Consider the following 23,739-nt stretch of genomic DNA (forward strand, 5'->3'; position numbering starts at 1 on the left):
CATTCAGGCCTGTCCCTGCAGTTGCTTCGCCTCGGACTATCCAGCCTTGAAAATGCATGGAACCGCACCCCAGGCCAGGAGGGCCATGGGGGGGGCTGGTCAGGAGGACCAGAACCAAACAGACAGAAAAATCCTCTTGCCCGGAACTACATAATCACGTGATGTCAGTACTTTAAATAACACCTCCCAGAATGCACAGAAGGAGAACACTCCCACTGGGCTGGTTCCCGAAAGAAAACATGGCATTCAATACACCCAGCTAGACTGCGTTCTCACACTTGCCGGCGGTGACAGCGACACCTGCAGTCTAGGAGAACCCAGTGCAACCCTGGTACTGACTGGTACTGAAATCATAATTTAGGAAAATTAGCCCTAAAATCCAACTGTGGTTTCAGGAATATTAACTTTTGAAAACATATAGCGTATGCTCGTCAGGAGCCATTTATTTATATATATATATATAGAGGCTCGGTTTATGAACCTGTAATAGACATTGGACATCCACACACATATTTTATTGAGCCAGAAGGAATTATTCAAACACTAATAAATCTCTAATTATAATTATAATGACAGACAGTTTATTTTCTGAATTCTCTGAAGAGATGTTTCTTGGCTGCTGAGGGACCAATTATTCCTGAACTCTCCAGGATGGAGACTTGTTCTGCTCCAAGTGACCTCCATGGTATAATCACCTATATATATATATATAGGTGGACTGACCGGGGCTCTCCTGACCGGCAGTCGGAGAACATTCAGATCGCTGAGTGTAAGTTGTATCTCTGGATTCCTCATCTGGCTTTTATTTCCCCAACATTTACCAAAATAACTGACCCTACTGATCAGATGTAATTGGAAGGGACACCGCCACCTTCTTCATACAGGGAAAGGTAACAGGTTCTCTACAAAGGGCCCCCTCCTCCATACTCACCCTGCTTGTGCTCCTCCATTGCTCCTTCCTCCATGACAGCTGGGGACACTAACCGGTGCTTTCAGGTATGGAGGAGCATGTGACCTCCTCCCCTGTGACAATGTTTGAGGCCTTGCAGCCAATCACTAGGCCCGCTCACAGTCACACGACCAAGGAAGTGACATCACTACTCCTGACAGGCGGGATCTCCTGACAAAGAGGCGAGGTGGGGGATGGTAAAACATCTGAACAGGCCCCAATAAGGATTATCACTAAATATGGAGCCCAATGGGAGCAGGTTAAGGATATTCTGAGTCGACACTGGCATATTTTGGCGGAGACCCCAATACTTGGTGGTATTGTGGGTGAACGCCCCCTACTAACCGCTAGATGAGCGACAAATTTGAAAGATACCCTGGTCCACTCGGAATATCAGAGACCTAAAAAAAACATACTTGGCTTACTGACTTACCCCCCCCCCCCCCCCTCAAGGGCATGTATTCATGTGGCAGGGGTAATATCTGCAAGTATGTTGAGAAAACGGATGTGTTCACCAGCTCGGAAAAAGCATTATAAAATGAATAACTTTATTATCTGTTCTACGGACCGTGTCATTTATATGCTTACTTGCCCATGTGGTTTGATCTACGTGGGCAAGATCAAAAGACGACTTAAGATCCAAGTTGGTGAGCAGCTCATCAGACCCCAAGCTCTGCATTTTTTGAAGGCACATGGGGGTGACCCAAGTGGCCTCAAATGCAAAGGGATATATAGGCTTAATCTGCCCCCCCCCCCCCAGAAGAGGGGATTTTGATAAGATTTTATATCAAAAAGAGAAAATGTGGATTTTCAATTGAAAATGTATGCAGCCTCTGGGGTTAAACAATGAATGTAATTTGTCGGTATTTCTGGAACAATAACAGGGATATTTATGTTATATGTGACTGCTAATTGTTCTGATAAATATATATATATAGGGTATATTATTCGGAAAACAAATAGACATGATATATATTAATCCCCTTGTCAGGCGACTTTGAAAGTCGCTAATATACAAATGACATAATCTTCCTATGCTGTTGTCTTGGCGTGGGTTTCTGTGCCTTTTGTGTATTTTTGTTTTTTGTCTTTGGTTTTGTGTTTTTCCCTGTATTTGAACTGTCTTTTAAGGTCTGAAAATATCGACTTCTTGTAGATTTGTGATATATTAGGTTTCAGTACCTGGTAATTATTTATTTCATAGTATCTACTTGTGCTGATTATCTAGTGTTTGCCTGTGTGAGTCCTATCAGCTTCAGCTGATAAGTCTGCAGTAATGTTGTCCCATGCCCTGCTTTACACTGTATGTGAGGTCACATGGTCACATGGTGTGTAGGAGGAAGCTCTGAGTGATTATGCAGCCTCCTGGGATATCAATGGTGAGCCGTAGGAAGTTCTGATAACAGATAGATAAGCACATAGAGAGTGTGCCGTAAATCAGGGGAGATCTGGGCACGCTCATTGACATAATTCTAAAGAACAAAAAAGGATAACCACAATACTAAGCAAGTAAGGAGATATCTACAAGCAGTGTTCATTAGGGTTTTTATGCTGATTTACATGGGAAAAAGTTGTGGGGGAGGGTTTACAACCACTTTAAAGCGGGGTTCCACCCTAAAGTGGAACTTCCGCTCATCGAAACCCCCCCCCCCCCCTCCGGTGTCAGAGTTGGCACCTTTCAGGGAGTAGGGGGGTGCAGATACCTGTCTAAGACAGGTATTTGCACCCACTTCTGGGCATAGACTCCCGCGGGAGTCTATGCCTCTTCCTGTCTTGGCACGCTGTCTGCTGGGACACACATGGGTCCCAGAGACAGCGCGGACCATTCCTATTGCGCTGTGCGACGCACGCATGCGCAGTAGGGAACCGGGAAGTGAAGCCGCAACGCTTCACTTCCTGATTCCCTTACCTAGAATGGCGGCGGCGGCAGCCGAGAGATTGATCAGCCTCGGCTGCCGACATCGCTGGACCCCGGGACAGGTGAGTGTCCATTTATTAAAAGTCAGCAGCTGCAGTATTTGTAGCTGCTGGATTTTAATATATATATATATATATATATATATATATATATATAATTTATTTTTATTTTTTTTACAGTGAAATCCCTCTTTAAAGGGCAGTGCAGATATATAAGGATTACATTTGCACTCCCTGCGCATGCTCTGAGGAAGCTTGGTCACAAGCGAAATAGGTAAACATTTAGAGCAGCCATTCTCGACCAGGGTTCCTCCAGAGGCTTCTAGGGGTTCCTTGAGCTGTGGCTGATGAACCACCTTTTTGATGGTGCCTACAGAGTTCAAGATTCAACATCACGGGGGCGTGGCTTGCGCGTGGCCGAATATGGCAGCTTGAGCTGAGAGCTCCGCACATCATCCAGACGGCAAAGCGACTTCCCGGGCCTCCACACCGGCATCCGCGGCACCGATAGATCCCCCGTGGCTACCCGCATCACCAGCGACCGAGATGTCCCGCAAACGAGGGCAGGAACCGGGCCCGCGGCGCCTCCAATCGTTCGCCTATCAGCCCCACACAGCCAGGCAAGATGGCGCCGCCGGAGGCACAGCGCGCCATTCACTATCCTTTCCTGAACATGCCTTACACCATCCACCTGCAATGAAGCACAGGATGGACTCAGGAGATCCACCAGACTATGCTCCAGCGACCCCTGCTACCCAAAGCCCAGCGAAGACCAGGATGCGGATGGATACAGCAGGACAGGCCGCAGATAATGTGAGTACAGGCCTACATAATGATTCTGCCATTTCTTCCTTACAATCATCCATCGCTCAGTTCCCCACCCTGGGGCAACCGGTGCTAGACACCACCATGAAGGACATGTTAGTGTCCCTTCAATCATCCCTCATGTCAAATCTTTCCTCCTTGATAAACAAATTTTCACTTGAAATGAAACACATGGATAACAGGGTGACTTTCATAGAGACCAAAGTAGAAGAGTGCACGGAAACGATTAATGATCTGGTCGATGCATATCATGATCAAAAAGATGAGTCCCTATGGATGAAATCTAAACTCGCGGACCTTGAGGACCGCTCAAGGCGCAATAATGTTAAGATACGCGGCATCCCGGAATCTGTACAGCCTACAGAACTGCATAATTTCGCTAGCACCCTCTTCTCCAGCTTACTATCAGAACTGTCCCCCATAGAGCTAACGATTGACCGCATCCATAGACTGCCTAAACCACGCCATCTTGAGGCGGAGGTCCCTAGAGATGTTCTCCTCAGGGTACACTTTTTCCAAGCCAAGGAACAAATCCTCCTGAAAGCGAGAGAACTGTCTCCACTACCTGCTCCCTACTCTGATATCCAGCTCTACGCTGACTTGTCGCAATACACGCTACAGATGCGCAGACAACTCCGCACTATCACTAAGGCCATGAATAACCACAAAATACAGTACAAATGGCGTCACCCGGCCACCATATTAGCCACCTACAATGGCATACCCCATACCATCTCCACCCTGGAAGGGGGTTTGAAACTACTACGAGATTGGGGTGTCCTACTGGATCCACCACAGGATACGAGCAATCACACAGGGACCCCAAATCCATTCTCCTTTGGTGCAGGTCGCGGATCCCGCAAGAATAACCGTCGCTGATAATGAACCCGGGTCACTCTCTCAACAACTGCCCGTCCGGAATGGTTTGCGTCATAAATCGTATTTGCTGAACTATACCCCCACCCTGACCAGCTGCCCGTCAGTGTTTGCTGCTGAATTGGCCACTGGCTGATCTATTGTGCATACAGCACATCTCGGATCTTCATTTTTTTTTTTTTTTTTTTTTGTTTTGTGTGGCTTATCTTTTTCTTTCTACTCCTCCTTTTCTCTACCCCCTGGACACGTTTGTCCCACCTTCTATAGTTCTCATCGTCCTGCTCCCCGGTTGCTGATACCACAGTTCACAGACCCATATTTTCGAAGCCGCTACCAGGACCAGCGACTAGTGCCTGTGTCAGGCGACTTCTGAGGTCTACCCAGGCCTTCTCCACGACTACTGCCGACTCCAAACGCCGGAGGGGATATCGATTAGAGCTGAAGTTATTCCTACCACATCCTAGATTTCAGCTAATCTACCAGAGCCCGGGTCCACAGGGCCCTAGGAATTTTTTCCCCTGCCTTTGTCTGATCATTTTTTTTTTAACCTTGTTTATTGACTTTATCTTTTTTCTTCAACATATATAAGTGCTAGAGACTTCCATCCCTACATACGAATATGGGACTCAACGTCATCTCAATTAATGCAAGGGGTCTCAATCACCCCGCAAAACGATCATCTCTATGGTCAACTGCTATGTCCCACAATAGCGACATTATTTGCGTGCAAGAGACACACTTCTCTGCGAAAGCTCCCCCTAAATGCCAACATCGGCTGTTCTCACGGGTGTTCACACCCTCATACCACAAGAAAAAACGCGGAGTGCTAATAGCGATCAAAGACTCAGTGAATTTTCAACTTGAAACTTGCGAATCTGATCCGGAAGGAAGGTTTTTAATATTAATTGGTTCAATTGACAATGTTATGTATACTTTTGTCTCTGTTTATTCTCCCAACAATGGTCAATTGGCGTTTATCAAAAAAATTGTCCGGAAAGTTAAGAGTATCCACCGAGGCCATATCATTCTCCGTGGAGACTTTAACATGGTGCCTGATGTGGACCTGGATTCCACATCTGGCACCAAGAGACGCCCCTCCCTACTAGGGAGTTATTTTTCCTCAGTGGATTTGTTTGATGTCTGGAGGTGCTGTCACGCAAGTGAGAGAGACTTTACTTTCCTCTCGCCGCGTCACAACACTTACTCGAGAATTGATCTATTTTTAGTTGATAAGATATTGTTGCAACGTATAGTTAAATCTGATATACACACCGCCACCTGGTCGGACCATGCTCCAGTGAGCATTAGCATTTCTGACGGCCCCTCCCACCAAAAATCTTTCATATGGGGAGTAAACGACTATCTACTCCATAATACTAGCTCATGCTCCCATATTAGGGAAAAGCTGGCAGAATACTTCTCTATCAATCAGGACGCTGTGTCGGACCCGGTGGTGGTGTGGAACGCTCATAAGGCGGTAATTAGAGGAACCTTTTTGCAATTGGGTGCTAGAGAAAAAAAGGCTAGAGCACAGAAACTAGATGAATTGACTAATGCGTTAGCGAAGGCTGAGTCACAGAACAAACTTGCACCCTCTCCTGCCCTCCAAGCATAAATTTTCACCCTGCGCCACGACCTGCGGGCACACCTCCTTGAGAAGCAAGAAAAGCTATACAGGTTAATAAAGGCCAGATCGTACACCACTGGCAATAAAGCGGGTAAAGCAATGTCTCTTAAAATCAAAGGATATAGAACCAAGACTAAAATCCCTTTTATATTTCACCCTCACTCCCACAGGAAACTTCTTAAACCTCATGACATCGCCAATGCCTTTAGTACGTACTACGGAGATCTATATAACCTTGCCAAAGACCCCTCCACCACACAGCCCTCCCCGGAGGGTATATCATCCTTTCTAGACAAACTACAACTCCCACAAGTATCACCATCCCAACTCGATGAGCTTAACAGCCCATTCACGATAGAGGAAATTAGACGAGCCATCCACAAACTCCCAGTAGCAAAATCTCCTGGCCCTGACGGCTTCACAGGAGAATATTATAAAATGTTCCAGGACATTTTAGCGCCCTTTCTATGTAGTACCTTTAACGCAGCTGCCAAATCCGCACAATTTCCCCCTGAAATGCTTAGTGCTCGAATAGTAGCTCTACCCAAGCCGGGAAAGGAGCCCGACTCCCCTAAAAATTTTCGACCCATATCACTGCTAAATATTGATATAAAAATATATGCTAAACTTCTTGCTACCCGATTAGATAACATACTACCCTCATTGATACACCCAGACCAGTCTGGATTTACGAAAGGCCGCCAAGCATCTGACGCCACTAGACGCATGATAGACCTTCTTCACCATGTCGAACACACCAAAACTCCATCCCTACTCCTATCTCTCGACGCCGAAAAGGCATTTGATAGGGTGCACTGGGGCTATATCTCACTGACGCTTCGTAAATTCGGAATGTCAGGTCCAATCCACGACTACATAATGGCCCTCTACTCAAACCCATCTGCCAGGGTACTTGCCTCAGACACCCTCTCAGATCCCTTCGATATCACTAACGGGACAAGACAGGGATGCCCGCTCTCTCCACTAATATTCAACTTAGTTATGGAACCCCTAGCAGAAAGTATTAGAACCAATAGCAACATATAGGGCATCCGCATAGCAGACACTGAACACAAGATTAACCTCTTTGCGGACGATGTCATACTATCAATCACAAACCCAGAAAAATCACTACCAGAAATCCAAAAGACGCTAGCCTGGTTCGGAGAAATATCATATTACAAGGTTAACGACACTAAATCGTATATACTAGATCTGGGAGTAAGTAAGGACACCAGTGATCGACTCAAACTACTCCTCCCTTACAGTTGGGCGCAGCTCAGTATAACTTACCTTGGCATCCAACTTACTCCTAGAACGAAGCTTCTATTTGAAGCAAATTATTTTCCACTTCGAACTAAACTTCACACAGACCTAACCAGGCTGGCATCGGTTGAATTCTCATGGCTGGGTAGACTAGCGGCGTTTAAAATGCTACATCTTCCCCAAATATTGTACCTGTTCAGGACTGTCCAGATCCCCATCCCCGCCAAGTATTTCCAATCTCTACAATCTCTCCTCTTAAAATTTGTTTGGCAAGGCAAAAGACCCCGCTGCGCAGGGTCCCAGCTGACTAAACATCGTATGGCGGGTGGACTAGGCTATATTAATTTCCAAGATTATTACTGGGCCTCCATCCTAACACAAGCTAAAGCATGGTTCTCCAAAGCCTCATCCCCTACCCTATGGGAATCCATTGAACGATCCTCAGTCCCAGGCAAAGACCTGGTACCCTGGCTAATGGCCCTCCCTTTAGGAGGCAAACATACTCGAACCCTATCCCCCCCAATCCTTGCTACATTCCAAACTTGGTCCAAATTAATAAAACTCTCCTCTGATGACCCCGACTGCTCCACTGTACCTATCCCCATTGAAACACTTCAACATCTGGTCGAAGAATCCGATTTTAAACGATGGAAAAGATTAGGAATAAATCACCTAAATGATCTGGTTAGCGAGAATGACATTACACCTTTTCCTACTCTGTGCGCACAATACCAACTTCCCTGCTCTGATATATTTCTATACCTCCGCACTAAACATTGTATCAATTCTCTTAAAACACGTACCATAACGATTCCCCGTCCAGCTTGGCAGTTCCTTACCTCTTCCTCTACACTTATTAAGGGCATATCTCTGTTCTATAAACTGTTTAACCACAAATCGACTTTTGTCAAATCAACTCCTCTAATCCGCTGGGAGAAAGATCTAGGCCTTTCCTTCACTGAAGACGAATGGGAAAAAGCAGGTAGATCTGTCTACAAAACCACCAGTTGCTCCACCCTCTGGGAACTAGCATATAAAATAATGTATCGCTGGTACTTGACCCCGGTCAGGATATCCAAATTTGACTCTGCAATTTCTGACCTATGCTGGCGAAACTGTGGAATGAAAGGCAGCTTACTCCATATACTCTGGCACTGTCCAAAAATCTCAGAATACTGGAAAGCAGTATACCAACTTATAACTGAGGTGACATTAACTGATGTACCAAAAAAACCTTCTCTTGCCATACTATCTTTATCGCTGAACAGATTTCCCAACCCAATTAGACACATTATAGCTCACATCCTTCTGGCGGCAAGGCTTAACCTTACCAGGAAATGGAAAGATCCACTTCCCCCCACCCTCCAAGAAGTACTTCACACAATACAGACACATTTTACTCACGAATCAACTCTAGCACTAACCCATAAGAGCTCATCACAGACTCTCCTCATGTGGACACCATGGATAAAATGGACCGAATCACCAAGGTTCTCACAAATCTTTGAATAAGGTCAATAGCATAGAGATCTCTAGATTCCTTAACGGAGCGAGGGGGGGGGGGGGGGCACCCTTCAGGGACACAGAAGTGATCCCTATACGGGGTGTCCAGGTGGGGTGTTCCTCCTGCACTTCTCCCATAATACAACCTCCAACACGTAGTGGGAGTCTGTGCTGAGCTTCACGGCAAAACTTGAACCACATCACGTACTTACTAAGCTCTTTGACACATGAAGGGTTACATACAGGCGGTAGTCCCCTTTTTTGCACTTCCTAGGGTAACACCATTAGACCCAGGTAACGGCAACATTGCATATGAGACATGGTATCTGTTTCTTGATCACCTACTGTTTTGACGTTATTTCTTTCTATTTTTATTTTTCTTGATACTTGATATTTGAACAATGGAACTGTATGTGTTATATGTGCTATGAGACAATCATCTATGTTCATCTTTTGTTTGTAATGAAAATCTTCAATAAAAATCTATTGAGTAAAAAAAAAAAAGATTCAACATCACTTAGCAAAGCCCAGCAGCACGACACCAAATATATTTTTAGCTGTCTTTAAGGGTGGCATTCTGAGCACCACTTTTAGCCCTTGTACACACGGTCGGAGATTCCGACAACCAAATCCGTCGGATTTTGTCCGACGGATTTTGTCCGAAACTGTTGTATACACACGATCGGACAAAGTTGTCGGAATGTCCGATCGTTCAGAACGTGATGATGTTATTTCATTACGACGGGACTACGTTCAGACTAGTAGCCAATAGCTTTGATGAAGGAATTTGATCTGAGCATGCGTGGCACTTTGTCCGATCGGAATTCTCTACACATGATCGGAGTATGTCCTATCGGACCAGTTTGTCGGAAAATATTTCCGGCAAGTTGGAAAATTTGGTCCGACGGATATTCCGACGGAAACAGTCCGATGCATACCACACACAGTCGGAATATCCGACAAAACGCTCCGATCGGACACATTCCGTCGGAATCTCCGATCGTGTGTACAAGGGCTAACTTGTCGGTAAGATTTTCCGACAACATGATCCGATTGGACCCTGTCCAATCATGTGTAGAGAATTCCGATCGGACAAAGTGCCACGCATGCTCAGATCAAATTCCTACACCAAAGCTATTGGCTACTAGCCTGAATGTAGTCCCGTCGTAACGAAATAACGTCATCACGTTATGAACGATCGGATTTTCCGACAACTTTGTCCGACCATGTGTATGCAACAGTTTTGGACAAAATCCGACAAATTTGGTTGTTGGAATGTCCGACCCGTGTGTACAAGGGCTAAGGGGAACATTCTTCCTATGGGCCACCAGTGTAAGGAGCATTGTTCCTATTGACCCCTAATGAATTGGGTTTTAGTAAGGGTTTTCTCGAGACCTGAAAATTATTTCTGGGGTTCCTTGAGACCTGAAAATTATTTCTGGGGTACCTCTAGGGTTAAAAGGTTGAGAAAGCCTGATTTAGAGACATCACTATGTTTTTTTGTGATGTGAACACCGGCATTTTTACTCTTACAGCTCTGTATTTCCTTCATCCTATGGCTCCACTAAGCGCTAGATTTCTTTCATCTTGAGGCTCCACTAAGGTCTATGCCCTGGTGACTGGAGAATATTATAAGACTGGAGTTTCCATATATAATGTTACTATGTAATAAAAACTGCTGGCAATGATCCAAGCTCTGTGACTATAGAACCCCGATGTGTTTGGACAAATCTCAAGTTGATACTTATGTGGCAATCTACATGTGAGGCTGTCTGTATGAGAAACAGAAAGTATCAAAGAAGTAAAAGAAGCAAAGCGTGAGACAAGACGTCAAACTGTATCCGATAAATGGAAAGGCTGCCTATTTAAAACCATAGCCTTTTGTTTCCTTGTTTAATTGGCTGATTGATACATCTGGTATTGAAGACAAGCCTCTATGAAGTCCTACCAGGGGTTCTTCCATATACTCGGACTAGACCAGCCTTTCTCAACCTTTTCAACACAGAGGAACCCTTGAAATAGTTCTCCGAATCTCGGGGAACACCTGCTAAAAATTAGAAATCTGCAACTCATGATACAGTAGCGTGATGGTCAGTGGGAAGAATGGTCCTTAGCCCTTGTACACACGGGTCGGACATTCCGACAACCAAATCCATTGGATTTTGTCCGAAACTGTTGTATACACACGGTCGGACAAAGTTGTCAGAAAATCCGACGTGATGACGTTATTTCATTACGACGGGACTACGTTCAGGCTAGTAGCCAATAGCTTTGATGTAGGAATTTGATCTTAGCATGCGTGGCACTTTGTCCGATCGGAATTCTCTACACATGATCGGAGTATGTCCGATCGGAGCATTTTGTCGGAAAATTTTACCAACAAGTTGGAAAACTTGGTCCGTCGGATACTCCGAAGGGAAACAGTCCGATGGAGACCACACACAGTCGCAGTATCCGACGGAAACAGTCCGATGGAGACCACACACAGTCGGAGTATCCGACGGAAACAGTCCGATGGAGATCACACACAGTCGGAGTATCCGACAAAACGGTCCGATAGGACACATTCCGTCGCAATCTCCGACCGTGTGTACAAGGGCTAAGACGTGTGGTCATTGGGAATAATTACCTCCTTACAGATAGTTAAAAAGATCAATGGTGTCAGTGGGAACTTATCTGAGAGGCAGAAATTGCCCAATGCTGAAGGAACCCCTGGAAACCTCTGGAGGAACCCTGGTGGAGAATCACTGGACTAGACATTCCTTTATATCAGGGGTCTCAAACTAGCGGCCCTCCAGCTGTTGCAAAAATACAAGTCCCATGAGGCATTGCAAGCCTGACAGTTACACGCATGACTCCCACAGGCAGAGGCATGATGGGACTTGTAGTTTTGCAACAGCTGGAGGGCCACCAGTTTGAGATCCCTGCTTTATATAGTCACATTAATCCTAAGTGAAAACCAACGGGATATTTGTAGCAATAATCTGTTACTTAAGTGGAGTCAATCAACACATCAATGGAATCTTGGATAAGACTATTTAAATAATTTTTTGATATTTCATTATATCATTCATTTTTTTAGTACCATGGATGGTTTCAAATGTATCCAATAGAGTGATGTTTGTTGATTGAATGGATGGTGCGGATGAGTATATATGTTAGACTCCGGGTTTTTCAACTCCAGTCCTCCAGGCGCCCCAACAGGTCCTGTTTTCAGGACTTCCCTCAGATGTGGTAATTACTATGGCAATGAGACTGATCAAATCACCTCTGCAAAATAATGGAAGGCCTGAAAACATGACCTGTTGGGGCGCCTTGAGGACTGGAGTTGAGAAACACCGTGTTAGACACCGGTGTCTCCTTAAGACCTTGTCCTAATTTTAGTGGTTTGTATTGGAGGGGTAATTCATATATTTTTTGTACTATTTATCTGTGGTGTGAGAGCTATTAATAAAATCTTGTTATATCCGGTATACACTCTTTGAAGAATATCTTTCTGTAAATTTCCAGTTCTTTTTCTAATCTTTAGGCCTCGCAGTCAATCACTAGGACCGTTCACAGTCACATGACCAAGGAAGTGACATCACTACTTCCTGATCACCGACACAGCTAATTCTTGTACTATGGCTAAGAAAAGAGACCGGTGAGTAGACACAGAAAATGTAGGAATCGGGGGTTAGGGGGGCTTTGCATGGATTCTGTCACTAAGGACAACCATGAGGAACCATGGGACCCTCTACAGGTCATGTGATGGCCATGGTGGGTGAAAGGGGCGAGTTTACAGGGTAGAAGGTGAAGAAGATACCCTCCAGTCTGTCCATGCTGTTGTATGAAACTACTGGGGGGAGGCTGAGGCTGGGTGGTGCTGCGAAGTAAAGAGAGGTCCATTTTGTAGTGGTGGGTAGTCCTCTCTGTGGCTTCATAGGTTGGCAGGATCTCTATTGACAGCTAGTCTGCATCCAATTACCGTCTTGGTCAGGCTGGCAATGGTGGTATCTGACTGCACACAGCCCCCCCATGGTTTACTGAAAACTTTCAGGCACAGTCCAAGCCAAGCAAGCAGGCAGGTCCCTGATAGACCTTCCCAGCAGCAGGTCTCGTAATCCCACCCTGGTAACCAGATTGATGGACAGGCTTTTGTTCTCCTTCACAAACAAAGAGAAAATGTCCCAGCACACTTACCAGCTAGCCAACCAAAAAAAAATGAATTGATCGCGTCTAACAAGAGGTTTTAGTTGTACATTCATGGAAGCCACAAGACCTCACCATGGCTCCTCTGTATACTGCGGTCCTTTATTTGAGTCTCCAAGTTGGAACTCTAAGCCCTTGTACACACGGTCAGACATTCCGACCAGAAAATCCGTCAGATTTTTTCCGAAACTGGTGTTGCATACACACGGTCGGACCAAGTTGTCAGAAACTCCGATCGTTGGGAACGTGATGACGTTCGTTCTTTACAACAGGACTACGTTCAGGCTAGTAGCCAATAGCTTTGGTCTCGTAATTTGATCTGAGCATGCGTGGCACTTTGTCTCATTGGAATTCTCTACAAACGATCAGACAAAGTCCTATCGGATCATGTTGTCGGAAAATTTTATATCCAGCTCTCAAACTTTGTTGGTCGGACATTCCGACTGAAAAAGACAGATGGAGCCCACATGCAGTCCGATTATCCAACAATGCGGCGTCGGAATGTCCGATCATGTGTACAAGGGCATATAGCAGTGGAGCATACTGTATCTCACAAAAGTAAGTACGCCCCTCACATTTTTGTAACTATTTTCTTCTATCTTTTCATGTGACAACACTGAAGAAATGATACTTTGCTACAATGTATGGTAGTGAGTGTACAGCTTGTATAACAGTGTCAATTTGCTGACTTTTGTTGCCAGCGGTTTAGACATTAATGGCTGTGTGTTGAGTTATTTTGAGGGGACGGGAAATTTACACTGTTATACAAGCTGTACACTCACTACTTTACAGTGTAGACAAGTGTCATTTCTTCAGTGTTGTCACATGAAAAGAGAGAAGAAAAGATTTACAAAAATGTGAGGGTGTACTTACTTTTGTCAGATACGCTATCTTGGTTATGATGACATTTGGTTGGTTACGTGAGAGCTCTTCCCTTGAGATCTTGTACGGGTAAAACTAGTTTAGGAATGCAGTGTAGGAGGGTTGGACCCCATGTTCGGTTCGTATTGATGTTTGTGTCCCCCTCTGGGGAGATTTACCCTCTCTATACGTCCCGGTGTCACTGTTTTCATTGAGTTAGAAAGTAACAGGAAATCCCAAAATGTTTTAGCTGTCACCAGAACAGGAAGAGAGGGGAAATCCTCCAATAGGGACACCGGTATTATTGATGATTCTTTTATTGATTATTCTTTTGGGTGATCAGGTCAAATGGGCACAGCTTATGACAGATCGGGCCGCAGTGTGGCGTGTTTTGGGGAGGACGTCATACGAGGTCCACCAAAAATGACAAATGTCCTGCCCAATGGCGTCACTAAGGGGGGCCAGAGGGGGCCCTTACCCCCCCAACATTGTACTGTGCCCCGCCATGTGCCCCCCCCAATTAAAATAAATTTTTGTTTCTATATGTAGCGGGTGTCCTGCATCTTTCTTGGGTCACCCCCGTGTGGACACAGGCTCTCCTGAGAGGCAGAGCTTCCTGACAGCTCCTGCAGGGATTTTCTCCCCCTCCCTCTGCTCGCTGACACTCTGCAATGCATAATACAAGAGCCACTCACATAGCCACGGCCGCCCGATATGAACCCTTCCCCTGCATCCTCATTGGCAGGGAGGAGAGCGACTTCAGGAAGGACACCATCAGCGGGGGGGGGGGGGGGTTGAGTGCTGATAGGGGAATCCCTCCTGCCCAGCAATTGTATTCTCCCAAACAAACAGTGATTATCACTATCAGATACAGCGACCGTTTGCAATAATCAAAAGAGAATCCGGCAGGCTGGTTGTACCCAATTTGATCGATCAACTTGGTACATTCAGCCTCATTAATGGTTTAAATCTCAGACAGTTCCTGCTGAACCAACTGAGATTTAAACTGTCTATGGCTGGTCTTAGCACTTAGGCAGCCCATATATTGATCACTTTTTTCATTCAACTATTTGGATGAAAAAAAAAGAAAGATCCAATGCCCCCGTCTACACATTCCAGGTGGATGGAGTAATCCTCCCACTGTGGACCAGCAGCAGAACTACCAGCGTTGCTGTCCTGTTCCTGCTTTCTCCATGGCAGCAGCACATTAGGACCCGGTGCTGATTACTTTATAGGGCTGATGTACCGGAGGGTCAGCACAATTGGTTGTTAGAGATGGGCTCAGGCGTGTTTGCAATTCCACATGGCTGATCACAGGGGTGGTGTAGTGGTTAGCACTCTCACCTAGCAGTAAAAAGGGTCACTGGTTCAAATCCCAACCACCACACCACCTGCCTGGAGTTTGTATGTTCTCCCTGTGCCTGTGTGGGTTTCCTCCCACACTACAAAGACATGCAGGTAGGTCAATTGGCTTCTGTCCACAATTGGCCCTAGTATATGAATGGGGACCTTGGATTGTGGGCTCCTTGAGGGTAGGGACCGATGAGAGTGTGTACAGGGATAAGGACAATTGTAGATACTCACTCAGGTTGAACTGGTGTCTTTATTCAACCTAACTAACTATGTAACAGGCAGCGAGACATTTCCCGTTTCGCAGCTGCAGGAAATTTTCTATGCCGCGTACACACGACCGGACTTTTCGAGGGACTAGGTCCGACAGACTTTCGATGGAGTTCCGACAGAGTTCTGACAGACTTTCCGAATGAACGGACTTGGCCACACACAATCACACCAAAGTCCGACGGATTGGAACGTGATGACGTACGACCGGACTAGAATAAGGAAGTTCATAGCCAGTAGCCAATAGCTGCCCTCGCGTCGGTTTTTGTCCGTCGGACCAGCACACACACGAGCGGATTTCTTGGTAGGAACTGGGTCCGGCAGAGTTCTGGCGGAAAAATTTGAAACATGTTCCATTTCTAAAGTCTGTCAGATTTTTGCAAATCAAAAGTCCGTTGCAGCCCCACACACGATCGAATGGTCCGCCAGAATCATTCCGTCGGACTTTTGATGTTGAAAAGTCCGGTCGTGTGTACGCGGCATTACTGTCTGTGATTAGCGTTGTGTAGTGTTGTCTTCCTGGCAAGATCGGGCATGTGGGACTTTAAACACGTCCGAGCCCATCTCTAATGGTTGTAGACAGTTGCACTCCCTGCAGGTTGCTCAGCAGCAGTGGAGTCTTCTCCGACATGCAATCCAGGTGATGCTCCTAGTCAAATCTAATGTTAAATATGATAGTGGTTTAAGTCATCAAATCCCACACTTTACAGGCATGGAGCCCACATGGCAGCTGAACATACGGTTGCTTATTTATATATATATATATATAGACAGACGCCAGACCAGAGGCGGGACAGCAAGAGGAGGCTGGGGAACCCCACAGTGGCAGAACACCAGGGCCCGGTAGTTCTCCCACTGCTTTGGACCCTTATATTTTCCTGGTGTGTTGGTGACATACTTCTTGTTTTCTGCCACCCTGGGGGCTCCCAATACAGTAGGAAGGGGGCTCACTGCAAAACATGTGAAAGGGTCTCGTTGCAGGATAGTAATAAAGGGCCCCACAACAGAAGTAAAGGGCCCCAGGATATATGTAGCATCGGCTCCTGAAGAGCATGTTTTGAAATTTAAAGTTACACCTAAACTGCAGTTTGGTTTGGGTATAATTGTTCCAAATTTTGACCTCAGCATCAGTCTGACTGGACTATAGGATGTTCAGCCTGGCCATAGGGGGGAGATGTCTCTTCTGGCAGGCATGGAACCACAGTCTGGTTGTGTGCTTTAAGTTTACTTTCTCTCGGAGCCCGCTCAGTGGGAGTGTCACTCTTGCTGTGCTTTCTGGGAGAGGGTACTTAAGATGCAGATGTCCCGTGGTTCGGGGGGTTTCGGTCCAGAAGTATGTTCTGACTCCATGGTCCTGGTCCTCCTGACCAGCCCCCAGGAAGGCTATGGCCTGGTGTGCGGATCCACCTCACTTTATGTCTCGGGGCTGGCTAGCCCTAGGCAGGGAAATTAAGGAAAGAATTCGGAGGTGGTCCGCTGCCGTCTCCAGTCGTGGAGAGGCCCAGCGGCTTCGTAGATATCCAGGGGGGGGGAGGGAGTCTTCAGAAGAAGGCCACGTACGGGTTGGCTTCTTAGCAAGAGCCTGGTGGGGCTGAAGTACCCAAATAAATCCAATTTCATGCGCTATCGCCAAAGTGTCTGAAAGCTACTGGTACCACACGAGTGTTCTACAAGTCCTAGTTTCCTACGTGTTCTACAACAACATCTGTGGCAGAAACTTATTTCTGATTTAAGCACATTGTTGGTTGCTAGGCCTTGTGAGAGAGGGGCTGTCCAACTAGAGTGATCATCCAGCTGTGAATGGCTATTCTCTGGATTTAGTTGAAGTAAGTGAGTTCTTTATTACCGACTTTGACACTAAGGCCCGGTTCACACAGGGGGCGACACGACTTGCCGTGCCGCGACCTGCCGCGACCTCAGCGGCGACTTGCAAATGACTTCTGTATAGAAGTCAATGCAAGTCGCCCGAAGTCGCCCGAAAGTAGTACAGGAACCTTTTTTCTAAGTCGGAGCGACTCGAGTCGCTCCTCTCAGAACGGTTCCGTAGTACAGAACGGGGGCGACTTGTCAGGTCGCGGCGCATCGCGTCGTGTCGCCCCCTGTGTGAACCGAGCCTAAGAATACCTGAACTTTCCTCCTAACCCTCTGACCCTATACTAAGAGACTGTTGTTAACTACGTTTTTGCAAATAAAAATCCCTTTATGCGGATCTGTCGTCAGTCTCTAAAGTTTCTGGGCCATCTACCACGGGAAACCCTAGACGCAAATCGAGGTGAAGAAGGTAACGGTAAGCCCAATCAAACCAGCAGCTCCTTCGGGGGTCAGTGCTACATATATATAATTGCATTTTATAGTTGGCCCCACTACTTTTGTCCCTGTCCCCCCCCCCCATGTGTCCCCCTAAATATGAAAGCTGGAAACGCCACTGGTCCTGCCCAGTCGTCATTTGACAACAGGCTGGGTGGAAAGTTGTTAACGATATCATAAAAGATGAGTGGTATCACTGGTTACTTACTTGAGGGGCAGAAAGTGCTCATCACTCAAAGAACCCCTAACAACCTCTGGAGGAACCCTAGGCTTTTCATGGAACCCTAGCTGAGAAAGCCCTTGTACACACGGTCGGACATTCCGACAACCAAACCCGTCGGATTTTGTCAGACGGATTTTGTCCGAAACTTGTGTTGCATACACACGGTTTGGACAAAGTTGTCGGAAAATCCGATCGTTCAGAACGTGATGACGTTATTTCATTGCGACGGGACTACGTTCAGGCTAGTAGCCAATAGCTTTGATGTAGGAATTTGATCTGAGCATGCGTGGCACTTTGTCCGATCGGAATTCTCTACACATGATCGGAGTATGTCCGATCGGAGCATTTTGTCTGAAAATTTTACCAACAAGTTGGAAAACTTGGTCCGTCGGATATTCCGATGGAAACAGTCCGATGGAGACCACACACAGTCGGAATATCCGACAAAACGCTCCGATCGGACACATTCCGTCGGAATCTCCGACCGTGTGTACAAGGGCAAAGGCTGCTCAAAGGAAAAGTAAATTGAAGCGATCACCCACATATGACCCTTGACAGTGCTCTTCAAGTTAAGCCCACCGTCGTTTTACGCTGCTAATTTGAAGAGGAACATCATCGTTATGGCAGAAGTTAGCTACCATAACCCCGGTATCCTCTTCTTCAGTGGGCGGTCCGCTTTCAGATAAAAGTGGTCTCTGCGGCGAATTCACCTCAAGATCACTTTTATCGGTGGCGGGAGAGGGCCACCCCCTCCCACTGCACTCCGGGTGACCTCCCCTGCTTACCGGAGCTGTCGGCAGTGGTCAGAGGCGATCAAGTACTTTCTCCTGTTAGGTATGGAGAAGAGTGAGGATGGTCCCCACCCGTCTCCATATCATTGCAGGGCGGAATCAACGTCAAAACTTCACTTCTGCCCACAGCTCTTAGGCTGCATTCACACCTGAGCGAATCGAGCGAATCTACCGCAATTTTGTGGCGTTTTTACCGCGATTTTGCATCGTTTTTACGGCGTTTTGCCGCAATTTTGCGCAGGACAAAAGGTCACCAATGTAAAAAGAAGAAAAAGCCCAAATCTGACGATTTGAGAGACAAAAAAGGGTCTGGAACTTGTTTGAGCTTCAGGCGTTCGGCTTCAGGCGACATGCAGTGGAGATATGAACCATCTCCATTGAGAATAATAGATTTTTTCCTCTCTAGCGTTTTGTAGCTTCAGGCTTCAAGCTACAAAACGCTCAGGTGTGAATGGGACATTTTGTTTTATTTTTAATTTTTTTCAAATGAAATTGAATTATTTATGTATTTTCATTGCATTTTAGTGTAAATATGAGATGTGAGGTCTTTTGGACCCCCCGGATCTCATATTAAAGAGGATCTACCTCCCCCAAAGCAAGTGGTAACAGGACCATGATAGTGGGGAATGGCATTCCCCAAGGGGGAAGAAACATGTGGTGCCAATGCTGCGGCACACCGTATCAGTCCACACTCCCACCATGCTCGAAAAAAAAAAAAAATAATAAAAATTTTTTTGGATAGGACGGGGAGTGTGGGAGTGAGGGATGGGGAATAAAAAAAAAAAAAGGAGCGGCAATGGGGGAGGACATAGACGGTAGGTCACAGAATAACACCACATTGACACACATTTGTTTCACCGGTCATATTATATCATTTCATATTGATCAAATTAATTCACATATATGTCATGCATTTATTGGCATGCAAATGCATGCATTACCTAGAGCGCAGCCACAATGAATATGCAACCACCTTGAATCTGTAACAACAAGGCAAATGAAATTTATAAGAAATTAGCCATATGAGATGCAATATCTAAAAATTGCCCATATAGGGTGCAATATCTGGAACCCAAATATGATAACAATGGCTAAAGTGTTTCCAATAATTTAAAGAGATATGGCCAGGAAGTATCACTAAGGAAATACTTAAAAATGAGAGGAAAAAGGGAAACAGGCGGGGAAGGGCTCAACAGTTGGTCTCTACTGTGTCCTTCCAGAGGTAAACCCCTTTAAAAAAGGAGCAAAAGAGACCGACTCATTGAGTCCAGGAAAGGAGGTGGCATTCAACTTGTGTATCCACCTCTGTTCGTGTTGGAGTAGAGTTTTATTCCAGTCGCCCCCCCCCCCCCCCCCCCCCCCCCGAGCCGGTACATGTATTCGATCCAGGGCGGTGAATGTAATCTTGGGCATTCTGTAATTGTGTACTGTCACAGCATGTCGTCCTATTGGCAGATAATAATTGCCAATTTCCATGCTATAGACCTGTTTGGACATTCGACGATGGAATTCTTGTTTGGTTTGACCAACATAGTATGCCCCACATTCACACTCCATGAGATATACCACACGCCGTGTTTGGCAATTTACAAAATGGATAGGTCGAAAAGTAACCCCCGTTCGGTAAACGAAACATCTTATCACGTCTGATGTATTTGCAGCAAGAGCAGTGATTGCAGGGAAAAGAACCGACAACCGAACAATGTTTGGATCTTTTCATTTCGTTTTTATATTCACTCTGGACCAACCTATCATATAATGAAGAGGCCCTTTTATAAGAAATGGGAGGGCATGCAGGAACGAGGCGTCCAATTTTAGGGTCATCCTTTCAGATAGGCCAGTGTTTCTGAATAATATTGCGAATAATATTATGTTGTTTAGAAAAACGCATAGTGATCCTAAGTGGATCCGAGCTAGAGTCGCCATGCTCCTTTTTATCAAACAGGAGATCCCGGCGAGACAGTACCGCCACTTTATTATAAGCTCTACGCAAACATGAACGGCTATAACCACGTGCGAGGAATCTAGTCTGTAGCTTATAGGCCTCTTCTCTGAAAAGGCTATCATTTGAACAATTCCTACGGAGACGCAAGTATTGACCATAAGGTATGGACCACTTTAAGGGAATGGGGTGAAAGCTATCCGCGTGCAATACCGTGTTGCCCGCAGTACTCTTACGGTACAGCGGGGTAAAGATTAGGTTCTCTGGGGTACGGCCTATCACAACGTCCAAAAACGTAATGCTCTGAGTGTCATATGTCATAGTGAACTTCAAATTGTACTTGTTTATATTAATACGGGATTTGAATTCCAATAAAGATGCCTCCGATCCCTCCCAGATGATGAGGACATCGTCGATGTACCCCCGCCACACGGAGATGTTACGCGTGTACTCGACGAGATCCCCACCACCCAGGAGGGACTTCTCCCACTCCCCCAGGTACAGATTGGTAGGCCGGAGCGCAATAAGTGCCCATGGCCACGCCCTGCACCTGGAGGTAGTGGGAGTTATTGAATAGAAAAAAATTATGATGTAAAATGTAATTCAATCCATCCACTATGAATTCATTCACTTCATGTTTGTAACTCTCACTTTGTTGGAGTAGCTCGCACGGCAGAAGCGAACACCTACGTGAGTAGCGCCCGTATATGAAAACGGTGTTCAAGCCCCACATGTGAGGTATCGCCGCGATCGTTAGAGCGAGAGCAATAATTGTAGACCTCCTCTGTATCTCAAAACATGCAACCTGTATAATTTTTTAAACGTGGCCTATGGAGATTTTTAAGAGTAAAAGTTTGTCGCCAATGTTTGGGGGTTCTAAGTAATTTTCTAGCAAAAAAATATATTTTTAACTTTTGCACACCAAATCTCAGAAGGGGGCTCGGTCCTTAAGTGGTTAAAGAAAGTATCCTCTGGATATATTCAGAAGACCAGTAATAAAGTCTATAAATTGCTGAACGTCTATGTTTTGTATCTCCATACATTTACCACCAATGTCTTTTTATCTTTACAGGTGATCACCATGTCTGTCCTGTAAATCCTGATCTCTAAAGTCATCATGCCATCGGAAAACCTTTCGATCTCCTTCCCCAGTGTGTTTCTCTTGGAAGGCCTTCCAGGCTACGAGTCGGCTCACGTATGGATCTCCATCCCCATCTTCGTGATGTACCTGATGGCCCTCATCGGGAACAGTCTGCTGTTGAGCCTGATTATAAAAGAAAGACATCTTCACAGCCCCATGTACTATTTTCTTTCTATTTTGTTTGTAGCTGACACGATTGTATGCAGCTCCGTTGTCCCGAGAATGTTGGCCATCTTCTGGATGAACCTCAAGGAGATCACCTCCTTCTCCTGCCTTGTTCAGATGTTCTTCATCCATTATTTCATCTCTTTTGAATCTGGAATTCTCCTGGCCATGGCCTTTGACAGATACGTGGCAATCTGCAACCCTCTCCATTACACGACCACAATGACCAACGCTTTAATAGGAAAGATAGTCACAGTTTTCCTCATCAGAGGGACCATTATAGTGACTCCATGTCCAGTGATGGCCAGTAGATTGCCGTACTGCCAGACCAACCATATTGCCCACTGCTATTGTGACCATATGGCAGTGGTGAAGTTGGCTTGTACTGATATTACTGTCAATAGTGTCTTTGGGTTGACCGTTGTCCTGTTTGTCACCATATGCGACGTCACCTTCATTGCTGTGTCCTACTTCTTCATCCTGAGGTCAGTGTTGAAGCTCTCCTCTAGGGCTGCCAAAAAGAAAGCCTTTAGCACATGTACGTCCCATGTCTTCGTCTTCCTAACGTCCTACACCCTGGGGGCCTTCTCCTGTGTGACCTACAGGATAGGTAGCATTGTCCCGTGTGTTCACATCATAATGGCCGTCTTTTACGTGCTCATCCCACCAGCCATAAACCCCATCATTTATGGTGTGAAGACCAAGGAGATCAGGACTGCGACTTACAAGGTCATCACACAACTGAGAAATTAATATCAACTACGAGTTCCATCACAGGCAGGACCTCATTTACCAAAGCTGTATTTCCTTTAGTATGAGTTTGCTGCAAATACTAAACTAAGGTTACAATAAAAATGTGTATTTATTTATTTGTTTATTTATTTATTTAACCTCCTGGATTTTATTGTGAATCTGGGCTGACCATGTCTTCCTATTAAAACAGTTAATTTGAAACACAAGACTATTTTTTTTATTTATTTTAATTGTAGCAAGATCCCAGACCCCCTTTAGTCTAATGAGAACCTCCAGAGCCAGAGACAGCTGACATTCTTCTGTGTAGAGTGGGTTACGAGGCATGGTGGGTGTAATGCAAGGTAGATTGATGGGCGCCAGGCACTTCTTGAATGCAAAGAGATTTATTGTCTCTTAAGCCTTGTACACACGGTCGGAGAATCCGTCGGAATGAGTCTTATCGGACCGTGTCGTCGGATAATCCGACTGTGTGTGGTATGCATCGGACTGATTCCGTCCGAATCTCCGTCAGACCCAATTTTCCAACATGTTGGAAATATTTCCCGACCAACTGGGCCAGTCGGACCTAATCCGATCATGTGTAGAGCATTTTGATCGGACCAAGTGCCACACATGCTCAGATCAAATTCCTACATCAAAGCTATTGGCTAGTAGCCTGAATGTATTCCCATCGCAACGAAATTACGTCATCACGTTCTGAAAGATCGCATTTTTTCGCCAACTTTGTCCGATCGTGTGTATGCAACAGTTTCGGACAAGATCCGACGGACAAAATCCGATGG

At 45.8% G+C, this 23,739-nt stretch overlaps 1 protein-coding gene across 1 annotated transcript; it reads left to right on the forward strand.

Annotated features, from left to right (window-relative positions):
- Positions 1 to 21,976: 21,976 nt before the first annotated feature.
- LOC143956713 (olfactory receptor 52K1-like) lies at positions 21,977 to 22,958 on the forward strand. Its single transcript, XM_077466905.1, has one exon. It carries the CDS (start codon positions 22,016 to 22,018, stop codon positions 22,955 to 22,957), a length of 942 nt encoding a protein of 313 aa, XP_077323031.1. The 5' UTR covers positions 21,977 to 22,015; the 3' UTR covers position 22,958.
- The last annotated feature ends 781 nt before the right edge of the window (positions 22,959 to 23,739 follow it).

This window comes from Lithobates pipiens, unplaced genomic scaffold (assembly GCF_037356315.1).
Source record: "Lithobates pipiens isolate NorthernLeopardFrog02 unplaced genomic scaffold, aLitPip1_a1.2 Scaffold_41, whole genome shotgun sequence".
In the NCBI taxonomy this organism is placed as follows: Eukaryota; Metazoa; Chordata; class Amphibia; order Anura; family Ranidae; genus Lithobates; species Lithobates pipiens.

Excerpts from the sequence above, each read along its gene's own strand:
- LOC143956713 (XM_077466905.1), top strand. The coding sequence starts at position 22,016 with ATGCCATCGGAAAACCTTTCGATCTCCTTCCCCAGTGTGTTTCTCTTG.